The following is a 12,130-nucleotide window of genomic DNA, read 5'->3' as shown; positions in this document are numbered from 1 at the left end:
TGCCTGTTCCAGTTTTAAGCCTACTACGTACACAGCTGATTCTGTTTATGACTGTGTTTCAACCCACATATGAAATTTCTGATCATAGCACTTGCTTGGTATAATTGGTTAAACATACACCTGACTCTAACCCAGTGGTCTCCACAATGCAGCCCTTTGCTTGCCTATACTCGGCCCTTGGGGCACTATTCCTTCTACTGATATGAGACTCAGTTCTGCCAACTGATATCAACAGTGGGGCACACCTTTCCTATTGACCCCAACAATGGGGAGCTATTCCTCCCAATGATGGGGCATTATTCCTCCCCTAATATCAAATGTAGCAATGTTTACTACCACTGATGCCAGGAAAATTCCAACTTCCACTAGCCATAGTCCAACCCCCCTAAAGTCTGAAGGACTACAGACTGGCCCTTTGTTTAGAAAGTTTGAAGACCCCTGCTCTAATTCTTCAAAATTTCTGACTTTGTGTATAAAGTGTGCAAGTGTAAGAATTGATGCTGGTTTGAAGTCAAGGGGTAGTCACACCAAATGCTGATTTGAATTAGATTTTTCTTCTGCTCGCAAAACTTTGCATTTTGTAAATTGATAAAAGTAAACAATTAAATATACTGTATAATTTTTAAAGCATTCTTACTTCACAGCATTTCTTCACACTTAAATTTTTGTAACAAAACACTGCGCTATTCTTACCAAAAAAAATAAATATAAACCACACAAGAGAGCTGCTAACACATCACCGGGGTATCAAGTGTAAGGTAAACAATGTTATGAAAAAGTGTAGCGCTTCTCACAGCTTCAAATATCAAATATCCTTAATCTTACTTATAGGTGTAAAGTTACAGTGAAAAAATCCAGCATTTCTTCACACTTGCCTAAAACTTTTCCACAATACTGTATGTATAGTGATATGTGATTATGGGCTTGGCCTATTTTTACTAAGCAAAATTAAAGAAGACAAAGTCTCTTATGTATATTTTTCCCATGCAGGGGTTTCAGCTTCACAAGGCATTATAAGAAAAAACAGGTACCAAAAATGCAAAATGCTATGCCACCTGCCTTTCTCCTTAGCAGAAAAATTGCTCTTGGTAATGGTCCCTCAGACCGTATCCCCAGCTCTCCTGGTTTATTCAGCCTTGTAGACTGCGGCACCCTGCTGCACAGTGCCACTCCTGACACTCTAGGCTCTCTCTCACTCCTCTGAGACTCACAGACTCTCTCTGTACCCTGGACTCACCTGGTTGCCTCAGTAATACTGGTCTCCCAGGCTCGCTTACAGTAGCTGTCCCAACTTTCTCAGTCCTGCAGGTGAGGAATATTGCCACCATGGAGAGCAGTCTTTGGAGTGGATGACATCTCTTAATGGGGCACACAGCTTTCTCCTGATGGGGGCCTGAGCTATGGCCAGTTTCTTGCTTATAACAAGTGTGCCCACCTGCACACCTACACAGCTTGCAGGTCTCCAGTAAGACCTGGACACAAGATTGGAGATTTCTTCCCACCTGAATCTCTTTGAAGCCCCAGACCCTGATCCAAGATTACAAAACCTGAACAACACTGAAACCCCAGTCTTCTTCTCGCAGACACAATACTCTGGAGCCCCCTACACTGCATAAAGCACAAATCCTGTGTGTCTTTTTCTTATACTCACACAGTGGCAGGGCTTAGCATTGCAAAATATAAATATATCTTTTTAAATTTTTCACTATTGTATTTGTCATTTGTTTACCTGACAAGGCTTTAACTGAATGGGTGACTCATAACCAGAAGTCACATTATACCCTTCTTCAGAGCAGGGACTGGTAGATGGTGAGATAGGTGGGGAGAGTTCGTCATCCTGAAGAATGTCTTGTAACTTCTTTAACTGTAAATTGATAAAGTGAGAATGAAGAGAACGTAAACTAAAATGTTTGATAGTGAAATTATAAAAAAAAGAAAAGTAGTTGTATCCATTTATGGACAAATAAATTGTCTATTACAATAAAATGTATCACGTTTATGCATTCTCCACATCACTAATAGAGAACCGTTCACACCTAAAGGCTAAAGGCAGGTTCACACCTTACTGATACTGGTACTGATTTAAAGTGTATGTTACCACAACTCATGGTACCGTACCTCACATGTGCCAGTTGGATGCAGTACCATTAATTTTGGCTGAAATTCCAAAGCATTCATGTTGCGCACTGTAACGCATAGTAACACACTACTGTGCATTGCATTCCCAGAATAGGGACAAGTACAGTTTCCTGTGCACCTGGGTGCATTGGCATACCACTGAAAATAAATGGGCTGCAATATACTGTATTTTAAACATAATATATCATTTAAAGTGCCTCTGATTAACCCTTAACCTGTTAATTAACCTGTTCTAGTAGGTCCTTCCTGACATTTTCTTAGTCACATCCTACAGAAAAAGCCATGGTCTGCAGAGAGCTTCCTAAGCATCAGAGGGATTTCATTGTTAAAAGGTATCAGTCAGGAGAAGAGTACAAAAGAATTTTCAAGGCATTAGATATACCATGGAACAATGGAACACAGTGAAGGCAGTCATCATCAAGTGGAGAAAATATGGCACAACAGTGACATTACCAAGAACTGGATGTCCCTTTTATGAAAAGACGAGAAGAAAACTGGTCAAAGAGACTACCAAGAAGCCTAAAGCAACATTAAAGGAGCTGCCAGAATATCTGGCAAGCACTGGCTGTGTGGTACATGTGACAACAATCTCCCGTATTCTTCATATGTCTGGGCTATGGGGTAGAGTGGCAAGATGGAAGCGTTTTCTTACCAAGAAAAACATCCAAGCCCGGCTACATTTTGCAAAAACACATCTGAAGTCTCCCAAAAGCATGTGGGAAAATGTGTTCTGGTCTGATGAAACCAAGGTTGAACTTTTTGGCCATAATTCCAAAAGATATATTTGGCACAAAAACAACACTGTACATTACCAAAAGAAACCCATACCCACAGTGAAGCATGGTGGGGTGGTTTTAATTCAGCTGGAACAGGGGCCTTAGTCAAGGTAGAGGGAATTATGAACAGTTACAAATACCAGTCAATGTTGGCACAAAAGCTTCAGGCTTCTGCTAGAAAGCTGAACATGAAGAGGAACTTCAACTTCCACATGACAATGACCCAAAGCATACATCCAAATCAACAAAGGAATGGCTTCACAAGAAGGTTATTAACGTTTTGTAATGGCCCAGCCAGAGCCCAGACCTGAATAGGATTGAAAATCTGTGGGGTGATCTGAAGAGGGCTCTGCACAGGAAATTCCCTCACAATCTGACAGATTTGGAATGTTTTTGCAAAGAAGAGTGGGCAGATATTGCCATGCTGATAGACTCATACCCAAAGAGACTGAGTGTTGTAATAAAATCAAAAGGTTCTTCAACAAAGTATTCGTTTAAGGATGTGCACACTTATGCAACCATATCATTTTTTTTTTTTTTTTTTTACTTCCCTTCATCTAAAAGATTTCAGTTTGTTGTTCAACTGAGTTGTACAGTTTATAGGTCACAGTAGAAAAAACGATCAAAAACAGCGCATCAAAGGGACTAGTAGATTGATGTGAAAAAGACTTTAAAATGTCATTTATTAAATGTAAAAAATGAACACAGACATCTGATCCCTGCAGGATCTCAAACACATAAAAAACACCAATCATAAAACGGACAGATGTTTGATAATGAAAAGCTCCTCAGATCTCTCAATTATAACTTTGGAAAGGTCAAAACCAAAGACCAATGTGCACAGCTTTCGAATGCCTAATGAATGCAATCAATCATCTGAAAGAACCCAAAAAGTCAGTGTAAACGAATGGAACAACGTTCCTAGGGACACTCACTTCATAGGTGTTCAATGGGCTGCAGAGCTGATGAGTCCAGTCTGATGACCGAGGGGGAGGTGTTTATTTCAGCTCCATCTGAAGCGTTCGGCTTGGAGGCAGAGGTGTAATGCTGCACGCTAGGTGGTAAGGATCAAGCTTAGTCACCAGATGATATCAGCTGTACACATAGGCAGCTTGGAGAACGCTGCACTGCTTGCAGTGCCGCTTGTCCGAGCGGCTGTGGATCACATGAGAGGCTTGTCACGTGGAAGGCTGTGAAGGGGAAGGTTGCTATGCCGACTCTCCTGCTTACATGTTTTGCGCTCCTGCGCTTTGTCAAAGCATAGCAACCTTCCCCTTCACAGCCTTCCACGTGACAAGCCTCTCATGTGATCCACAGCCGCTCGGACAAGCGGCACTGCAAGCAGTGCAGCGTTCTCCAAGCTGCCTATGTGTACAGCTGATATCATCTGGTGACTAAGCTTGATCCTTACCACCTAGCGTGCAGCATTACACCTCTGCCTCCAAGCCGAACGCTTCAGATGGAGCTGAAATAAACACCTCCCCCTCGGTCATCAGACTGGACTCATCAGCTCTGCAGCCCATTGAACACCTATGAAGTGAGTGTCCCTAGGAATGTTGTTCCAATCGTTTACACTGACTTTTTGGGTTCTTTCAGATGATTGATTGCATTCATTAGGCATTCGAAAGCTGTGCACATTGGTCTTTGGTTTTGACCTTTCCAAAGTTATAATTGAGAGATCTGAGGAGCTTTTCATTATCAAACATCTGTCCGTTTTATGATTGGTGTTTTTTATGTGTTTGAGATCCTGCAGGGATCAGATGTCTGTGTTCATTTTTTACATTTAATAAATGACATTTTAAAGTCTTTTTCACATCAATCTACTAGTCCCTTTGATGCGCTGTTTTTGATCGTTTTTTCTGCTGCATCCATTTTTTGCCAAGTCCATAATGGGTTAACAGCCGCACATTGAGACCATCTACAGGACATTTATTTAAATAAACAAACATCCCACGAGATAGTCAAACGCTCTTAAAGAGACCATTCATTTGTGCGCCAACTTTATATTGTTTTGTTTATAGGTCACAGTAGCCTCCCTGGCAGTATGATTATGTCAGATTTTTGAATCTCAAAGCGGTACATTGTTTTGTATAGAAATTTGGTGTATTATATTGTAGGCCTGTAATTCTTAGTAATAACTCACTTAACTCTGTCCAGTAAACATCCTGGGTATGATAAAGTTTGAAACACAAAGTCATAAATTATAATGTTATAAATAATCATAAAAAATAATAATAATAAAATAAATTTCCCCACAAATCCCTATCGCTCAATTTTGCAAGTGTTCTAATTTACCATCACTGTTTTTCTAGCTGGTCTAAAACCACTTTTGATATAAGGGGACACTTTTTGGATGCCATGGACATTCTCAAGTTTCCAGGCAGAAAGAACAGTATATATAATATAAAAGTGCATGCAGGACACTGGACAAAGCACTAGGGACAAAAGGGAGGTGAAATGATTTGATACGGTACACTGTAATCCTTAAGATTACTGTATGTGTGATTTTTTTGTACTTTGCCGCTGGGATCCGCCCCCATGCGTCACGATGCTTTCAGGGAACAGAGCCCGGGAACACATAGCATCGGGCAGAGGACACAGTGGGGGGACATCGCAGGATCTTGGTGACAAGGTAGGTACGCTGTACCAGGATTCTGCAATGCAATCCCGAGTCTGGTTTGGGGTTACCGATAATGGTACTGAAATTTAACCCCGAGCCACACTCGGGAATACCGCCAGGATTAAGGGTGGAAAAAGTTCTGAAATGTATTTATCTTTGTCTCATTTTTTTTACATCACAGAAACCTGACATTTTAACAGGGGTGTGTAGACTTTTTATATCCATTGTAGATGTGTTGTTAATTGCTTTAAACTTCATGTCTGGGAATGGGATTGCTCCTTGGAGCATGAAATCGTAGACTGGGATGAATGTGCGGACAATCTAAAAGTAATGTATACGGTCTCTTAACATCAAAGAAACAGCTGTTAAACTCCTTACAAGACAGTGTTACAAGACAGTATTGAACCCCAGTTAAAATTCACTCTGTCTTCCCCATATTGTCTCCCTTAGGCCCCTTTCACACTGAGGCGTTTTTCAGGTGCTACAGAGCTAAAAATAGCGCCTGTAAAGCGCCTGAAAAAAGTGGCTCCTTTCACTCCAGTGTGAAAGCCCTTACTGAATATATACTCCTAGTTTTCCTTTATTTGCTTTTAAGCTTATATCCTAGACAATTTAAAAGGAAACTGCAGTATTATAGCAATGAATTTATGTTAAAGGGGTTGTAAAGGTAAATGTTTTTTCACCTTAATGCATTCTATGCATTAAGGTGAAAAAACATCTGACAGTCCCGGCGCCCCCAGCCCCCCCGTTTTACTTACCTCACCCCTCGAAAGTCCCGCGCTCGCCCCGCCATCCTTTCCACCGTTCAGCCTGGCCGCTGATTGGCTGGAGTGGATAGATGGAAAGCAGCACAGCCATTGGCTCGCGCTGCTGTCAATCACATCCACTGACGCGGAGCGCCGGGGGGCGGGGCCGTGTGATACAGCGAGCGGCTATAGCCGCCGGCTGTATCACGGGAGCGCGCCCGCAGATGCTTCTCACCATGCGAGCTCCCTCGCATGAACGTGAGAAGCACCTGCAGGAGGAAGCCGAGAAAGCCGCCGAGGGACCCCAGAAGACCAGGTTCGGGGGCCACTCTGTTCAAAACGAGCTGCACAGTGGAGGTAAGTATAACATGTTTGTTATTTTTTTTTTTTTTATTCACTTTACAATCCCTTTAAGACTATACTAGAATGGTTTATATCCTGTATACATCATGTCTTGGAATACATGTAATATAGGTATATTTTCTAAACTTATGGAACAATGCCATATAAAAGTGGGTGATAATTTGAATTATTCCATATACCAACAACCAAGGCACAAAGTGGCATAACGGAGTTCCACCACCTCTGGTGCTGGCCCTGTGCTTTACACTCAATACTGTCAATTCTAAACACAGAAGCCAGGCTTCTATATTTAGAATGCCAGCACCCCTGTCCGGACAGAGGTGCTGGCACCCCTGTCCAGTACAGTGGTACTGGACCCTCCCTGGGCGCACCTTGTGTACTAGCCTGGGAGGAAGGGAATCACCTGCTCTACATTGAGCTGCACTTTATCCGAGTACTGAGTTGGGGGGGAGGGAATTGAAAGCATTTAGCATAGTATTTGTACAGGAAGAGGGATGGGAGGGGGAAGACATTCCTGTCAAGGATGGGGGTTGGGGGGGGCGCACCCTGTATATAGCACCCTCCAGAACCCTGCACCCTGTACCTAGCACGCTCCATAACTCTGCATTCTGTACCTAGCACCCTCCTGAACTCTGCACCCTGTGCATTACATCCTCCAGAACTCTGCGCCCTGTATGTTGCACCCTCCAGAACTCTACGCCCTGTAACTAGCACCCTCCAGAACTCTGCACCCTGTACCCAGCACCCACTTGAACTCTTCACCTTGTACCTAGTGACCTCCTGGATCCTGAATCCTCCTGAACCCTGTACCCTGTACCTAGCTCCCTCCTGAACTCTGCACCCTTTACCTAGTATCCTCCTGAACTCTGCACCCTGTACCTAGCAGCTTCCTGAACTCTGAATCCTGTACTAGCACCCTCTTAAACTCTGCACCCTGTAACTAGCACCCTCCTGAACTTTGCATCCTGTATCTAGCACCCTCCTGAACTCTGCATCCTGTACCTAGCACTCTCCTGAACTCTGCACCCTTTACCTAGCACCCTTCTGAACTCTGGACCCTGTAACTAGCATCCTCCTGAACTCTTCACCCTTTACCTAGCACCTTCCTGAACTCTGCATCCTGTACCTAGCACCCTCCTGAACCCTGCATACTGTACCTAGCACCCTCTGGAACTCTGCACCCTGTACCTAGCTCCTTCTTGGTATTTAATATCCCTTTAGGACCTTCCCACGCCCATACCTTAATTTGCAGCATCTCCTTTTCCTCCATGAACAACGTGAGTGTGGCTTTTGACCTGTCCAGTTCCTTGTCTGTGAGCCCAAGTTTGCCTCTTAGGAAAGCATTATCCTCCTTGTAACGTTGGATTTCTGACTTTAGAGTGCTGGGGTCTTCATTCAGAAATGTACCAGAGGTTATCTGTATTAACATGAAACACATGATTTTTGTGAGTATATTACACTCCCACACCTAATATATAAAATGTTACACTCTCATTGGTTTGCATTTTTAGTTGGTTTTGACTGTGGCTTGATCTCACAGAAAACGTTCCAGTGCCCTGGAACTGTTTTTAACGAGCCTACAAAATAGCTCACTGGAGGGGGTGGCCATCAGACTTGGGTGCAAAAACAGGTAATGGGATTCCCACATTCCTGTTATCAAATACCACCTTTAACACAATCCAAATGATCAATCCCATTTTCAGTTTTTAATATGTTGTGATATATTTTTTTAAATTATTTTTTTTAATTAAATTAAGTCTTGGCAAATGAAAGTAGAATTCCAGGCTAAATCTAACTAGTCTAAAAACTGTGCCCTCCACTCCTAACATCTACATTGACTAACCCGTGTAAAAAAAAGATGTATATACCTACCTATTCTCAGTCTGCTCCAGTCACATGAGCTCCCGTTTCAAGCAGTGGTGGCTGCTGGGGAGAGGAGGGAGCGCCAACAACAGATGGGCAACTTTAAGCGAACCTTCAGTTATTTTTTCCATATATTAAATCTTCTGCCCTTTATGTTTTAACTTTGGATAGTAAAACATTATTTTTATGCCAGTAAATACCTTATACAACCCACTTCTTGCTTCTTGTCTGGTTTAAAGCCTAGGCTTATGACATCATGCACAGCTCTCTCATTTTCATGTGATTTTGCAGGGAAGGGAGGGGGATGTGTCATAAGAGGCAAATGAAAGCTGCAGGGCTGCAGAGCTGGAGGTATGTGTCTGTGTAAATCCAGGAAGTGAACAGGCAGCAGCTTCAGCTGCCCACAGTTAAAATGGTTGCAGCCATAGGGAGATTTCTGCTGAATATTTGGCAAGTACGGAATCACAGTATATATAAAATAATATATATATATATATATATATATATATATATATATATATATATATATATATATATATATATATATATATATATATATATATATATATATATATATATATATATATATATACTGTCCCCTGTGCATAGGCGAGCGCAGCCTATTGCATTAGGGTGTGCACCGCAAAGTTCAAACACACATGCACAGTAGAGCAGTGGATGGTGTCAGTAGGGATGAGATTGGTGTCAGTAGTTTTTTTTTATTATTATTATTTTATTTATTTATTTTTTACAATATTTTTTTATTATTATTTTTGGAAATTTATTATTTGTTATAATTATATAATTATTTAAATTGTTTTTACAATTTGTTAGGAGCCTCACTGAGGGCTTTGGTATAATAGCAGAGAATTCCCCAGTCCCTTTCTCTGTAGCCTCAGCTGCCACAGGGGTTCAGCAGAGGGAATCTGCATTGCACAGGGTGATTAGGGTATGCCTAGGCACCCTGTGTGCACACCTATGCCCCCCCCCCCCTACTTTTTTTTTCACGTCCTTTTAACAGCCTTGTTGGGTGTAGCAATCTAAACAGACCCCTGGTGTCTCAAATTTGATACAGAGAAAGGGGCAACAATTTGTAAGTCTCTTTCTCTCTATCCCTATTCTCTGCCTCAGTTGCCACAGGAGTTTGGAAGGGGGAATCTGCATCGCACAGGATGATTAGGGTGTGCTTAGGCACCCCAGGCACACCCTGTGTGCACACCTATTGTTGGCTGACACGGGGAATCACGTGACCAGACCAGAGCGGGCTGATAATGGGTAAGTATATACATCTTTCATACAAAGGTTAGTAAGTATAGGTGTTAGGATAGAGGAGGAAGCCTTTTTCTTGTTCAAATATTTTATTGAGAAATAAGAAAAGGATTCCAGTATAGAGGTACAGGTCATAGTACAACAGGTACAAATATAGAGCGAATTCAACTCAATATGTATTGAATATGAGGATAGTCATGTGTAGATAAAAGGTTGCATAACAAGTGGTGCGGGAGGATAATCCTCTGAAAAGACATGTAGAATTAGGCTGAGAGCCTGTGTATAGTCAACATGGCAACAAAAAACAGGGGGAAATGAGAAGAGATATATATATATATATATATATATATATATATATATATATATATGATATATAGGTAAGGGCCCCCTTTTTATGTACAGGATGAAACAAAGGTATGGCGTAAACAAAGCCATGTGGTGCTCCCACAAGGGGGGTATCAAAGAGCCCAAGAGTACTGGGAGACTACAGATAGGGGCGAGCGGCAAGGGCAGGCCAAGGGGCAAGCCCAATGGGGAGGAGGAAGCATTTTTAAGACTAGTTAGATTTAATCTGTAGTTCTACATTAAAGGAGAAGTATGGGCAAAGCTCTTTTAGCTATACTTCTCCTGTGGGTCACTTAGGTCTGCACTCCTGTGTTCCAGATTCAGCTGACATCACAGAGCTGGTCCAGGCTCTGCAGGGGTTCTGACAATGTCAGGATCTGCCCAGATGGATGCCTGCAGCTGGCTCAGCCTCTCAGCATACTGCTGAGAGTCTGAACCAGCCACTCTTACCCCTCCACAGCCTGGTGGGGTAGAATGGAGAGAGGTAACTGACAGTCACCGCTCTCTCCTCAGTGAAGATCAAGAACTGAGCAATCAGCAGTGCTGTGATCATTAATTTTTGGCATTAGAGCAGGCAGGGAACAGCGGCAGTATCAATGCTGCTGTTATTTGGGCGAGTATAAAGGTTTGTTTTTCCTCAATCTCACACTTCCCTTTTAAGCTCCTAAGAAAACATGCATTAGCAGATATTACCATTTCACTCTTAATGCTGCTGCTATAGGAATCATTCACCTGCTCTATTTTATGTTATATAAAGTGAGCGGAGAATCCAACAGGAAGAGTGAGAACTAGGTACACAGGTGCAGAGTTCTAGCCACAGATGTCCTTTAGATATATATAATAAAAACAAAGAGCTGCATGGATTTCTTGTATCAGCAACAAGAATGCTGAAAACTGAGATACAAAATAATTTTTCTTTATTAAAAGAGCCAGCATGACCAAATTCTATTCTAACATGTTTCGCGTAAGGCAAAGCACTTTACCAAATTCCTTCTTTCTTTTGAGAAAGCACTGTGCCTAGCGCAAAGAATGTCGGAATAGACTTAGTTCCTGCTAGCTTGTTTGAGCCAAGCCAACACCTTAGTGCGGAGCCCGATCTCCCCTGGAGCAGCGTGCAAAATATTTATAAGAAGTTATTATACCTCATTTAATTCCTGTGTGCTTGCAGAGGACGAGTCACCAGTGCTTAAAGGTACATTCAGAGGAGTTGTTTCGCTTTCATCCTTTGACTTTTCTCTTGGTGAATTCCTCCATGACAATACACATACCTCCAGAGAAGAAATTACCTCCTGTAACTGCAGGAAGACATCATTTTGGTATCCTGAGAGAGAAAAAGGAGGATTAGGTTCACAAGAATAGAAGTGTATAATATGTCTAAAAATGGATGGGCAACATTATGTTCACGTGTTATAAAAAGTACAATGAACAAGTGAACCTGCCCTTCTAAAAATATAAAAATAAACATTCTATCAAAGAACATGTGTTTTTGATTGGATGCAATCATTGTTCAGAACTCAATTTTTCACCTGCAGCAGGACTTGGTGCCACCAGGCCACTCACAGTTTGAATTTTGGTTAATTTGGCTGTGGCAAAATGGCAATGACTGGAGTGGTGGAGTGTGCATGACCTGTCTTGACTCTGAGAAGTACCGCAAAACTGAATGGCAGTTAGTACTTGGGCATCCATACCTGGCCACTATTATAGTTTGTTGTCTTTGCTTTTTTTCTACAATTCCTTGGTAAATCAGAGGTTCAAGTTATGTAAGACTCTTTCTCAAGGTCTCTTGTACTACTAAGCAATGACATCCACTGGCAACCCATTACAGTTCATTGCAAAAATATACACAAACGCCTAGTGCATTACCAAAAATACTATTTATTGAAAGCACATAACAGTATTATACTCAAGTAGAAATAAAATCAAGCTTGTCATGTACAACGCTCCAACTGTTTTTTTTTTTGTGGACAGCGTTTAGAGGCAATGATAAGAGGGTTAAGATTGTCCCGCCC

At 41.9% G+C, this 12,130-nt stretch overlaps 1 protein-coding gene across 2 annotated transcripts in view; it reads right to left on the bottom strand.

Annotated features, from left to right (window-relative positions):
• Positions 1–12,130, bottom strand: part of USHBP1 (USH1 protein network component harmonin binding protein 1) — a 120,577-nt gene that overhangs the window by 88,193 nt on the left and 20,254 nt on the right. For both annotated transcript variants that reach the window (XM_077475535.1, XM_077475534.1), the window contains 3 exons: positions 11,264–11,442; positions 7,885–8,061; positions 1,730–1,864 (listed from right to left, as the gene is read on the bottom strand). In XM_077475535.1, coding sequence (XP_077331661.1) covers positions 1,730–1,864; positions 7,885–8,061; positions 11,264–11,442 — 491 coding nt within the window. The remainder of the gene's footprint in view (positions 1–1,729; positions 1,865–7,884; positions 8,062–11,263; positions 11,443–12,130) is intronic.

The sequence above is a fragment of the Lithobates pipiens genome, unplaced genomic scaffold (genome assembly GCF_037356315.1).
Source record: "Lithobates pipiens isolate NorthernLeopardFrog02 unplaced genomic scaffold, aLitPip1_a1.2 Scaffold_13, whole genome shotgun sequence".
In the NCBI taxonomy this organism is placed as follows: domain Eukaryota; kingdom Metazoa; phylum Chordata; class Amphibia; order Anura; family Ranidae; genus Lithobates; species Lithobates pipiens.
Note: the sequence above shows the minus strand (reverse complement) of the source record. Positions and strands in the feature narration are given on the sequence as shown.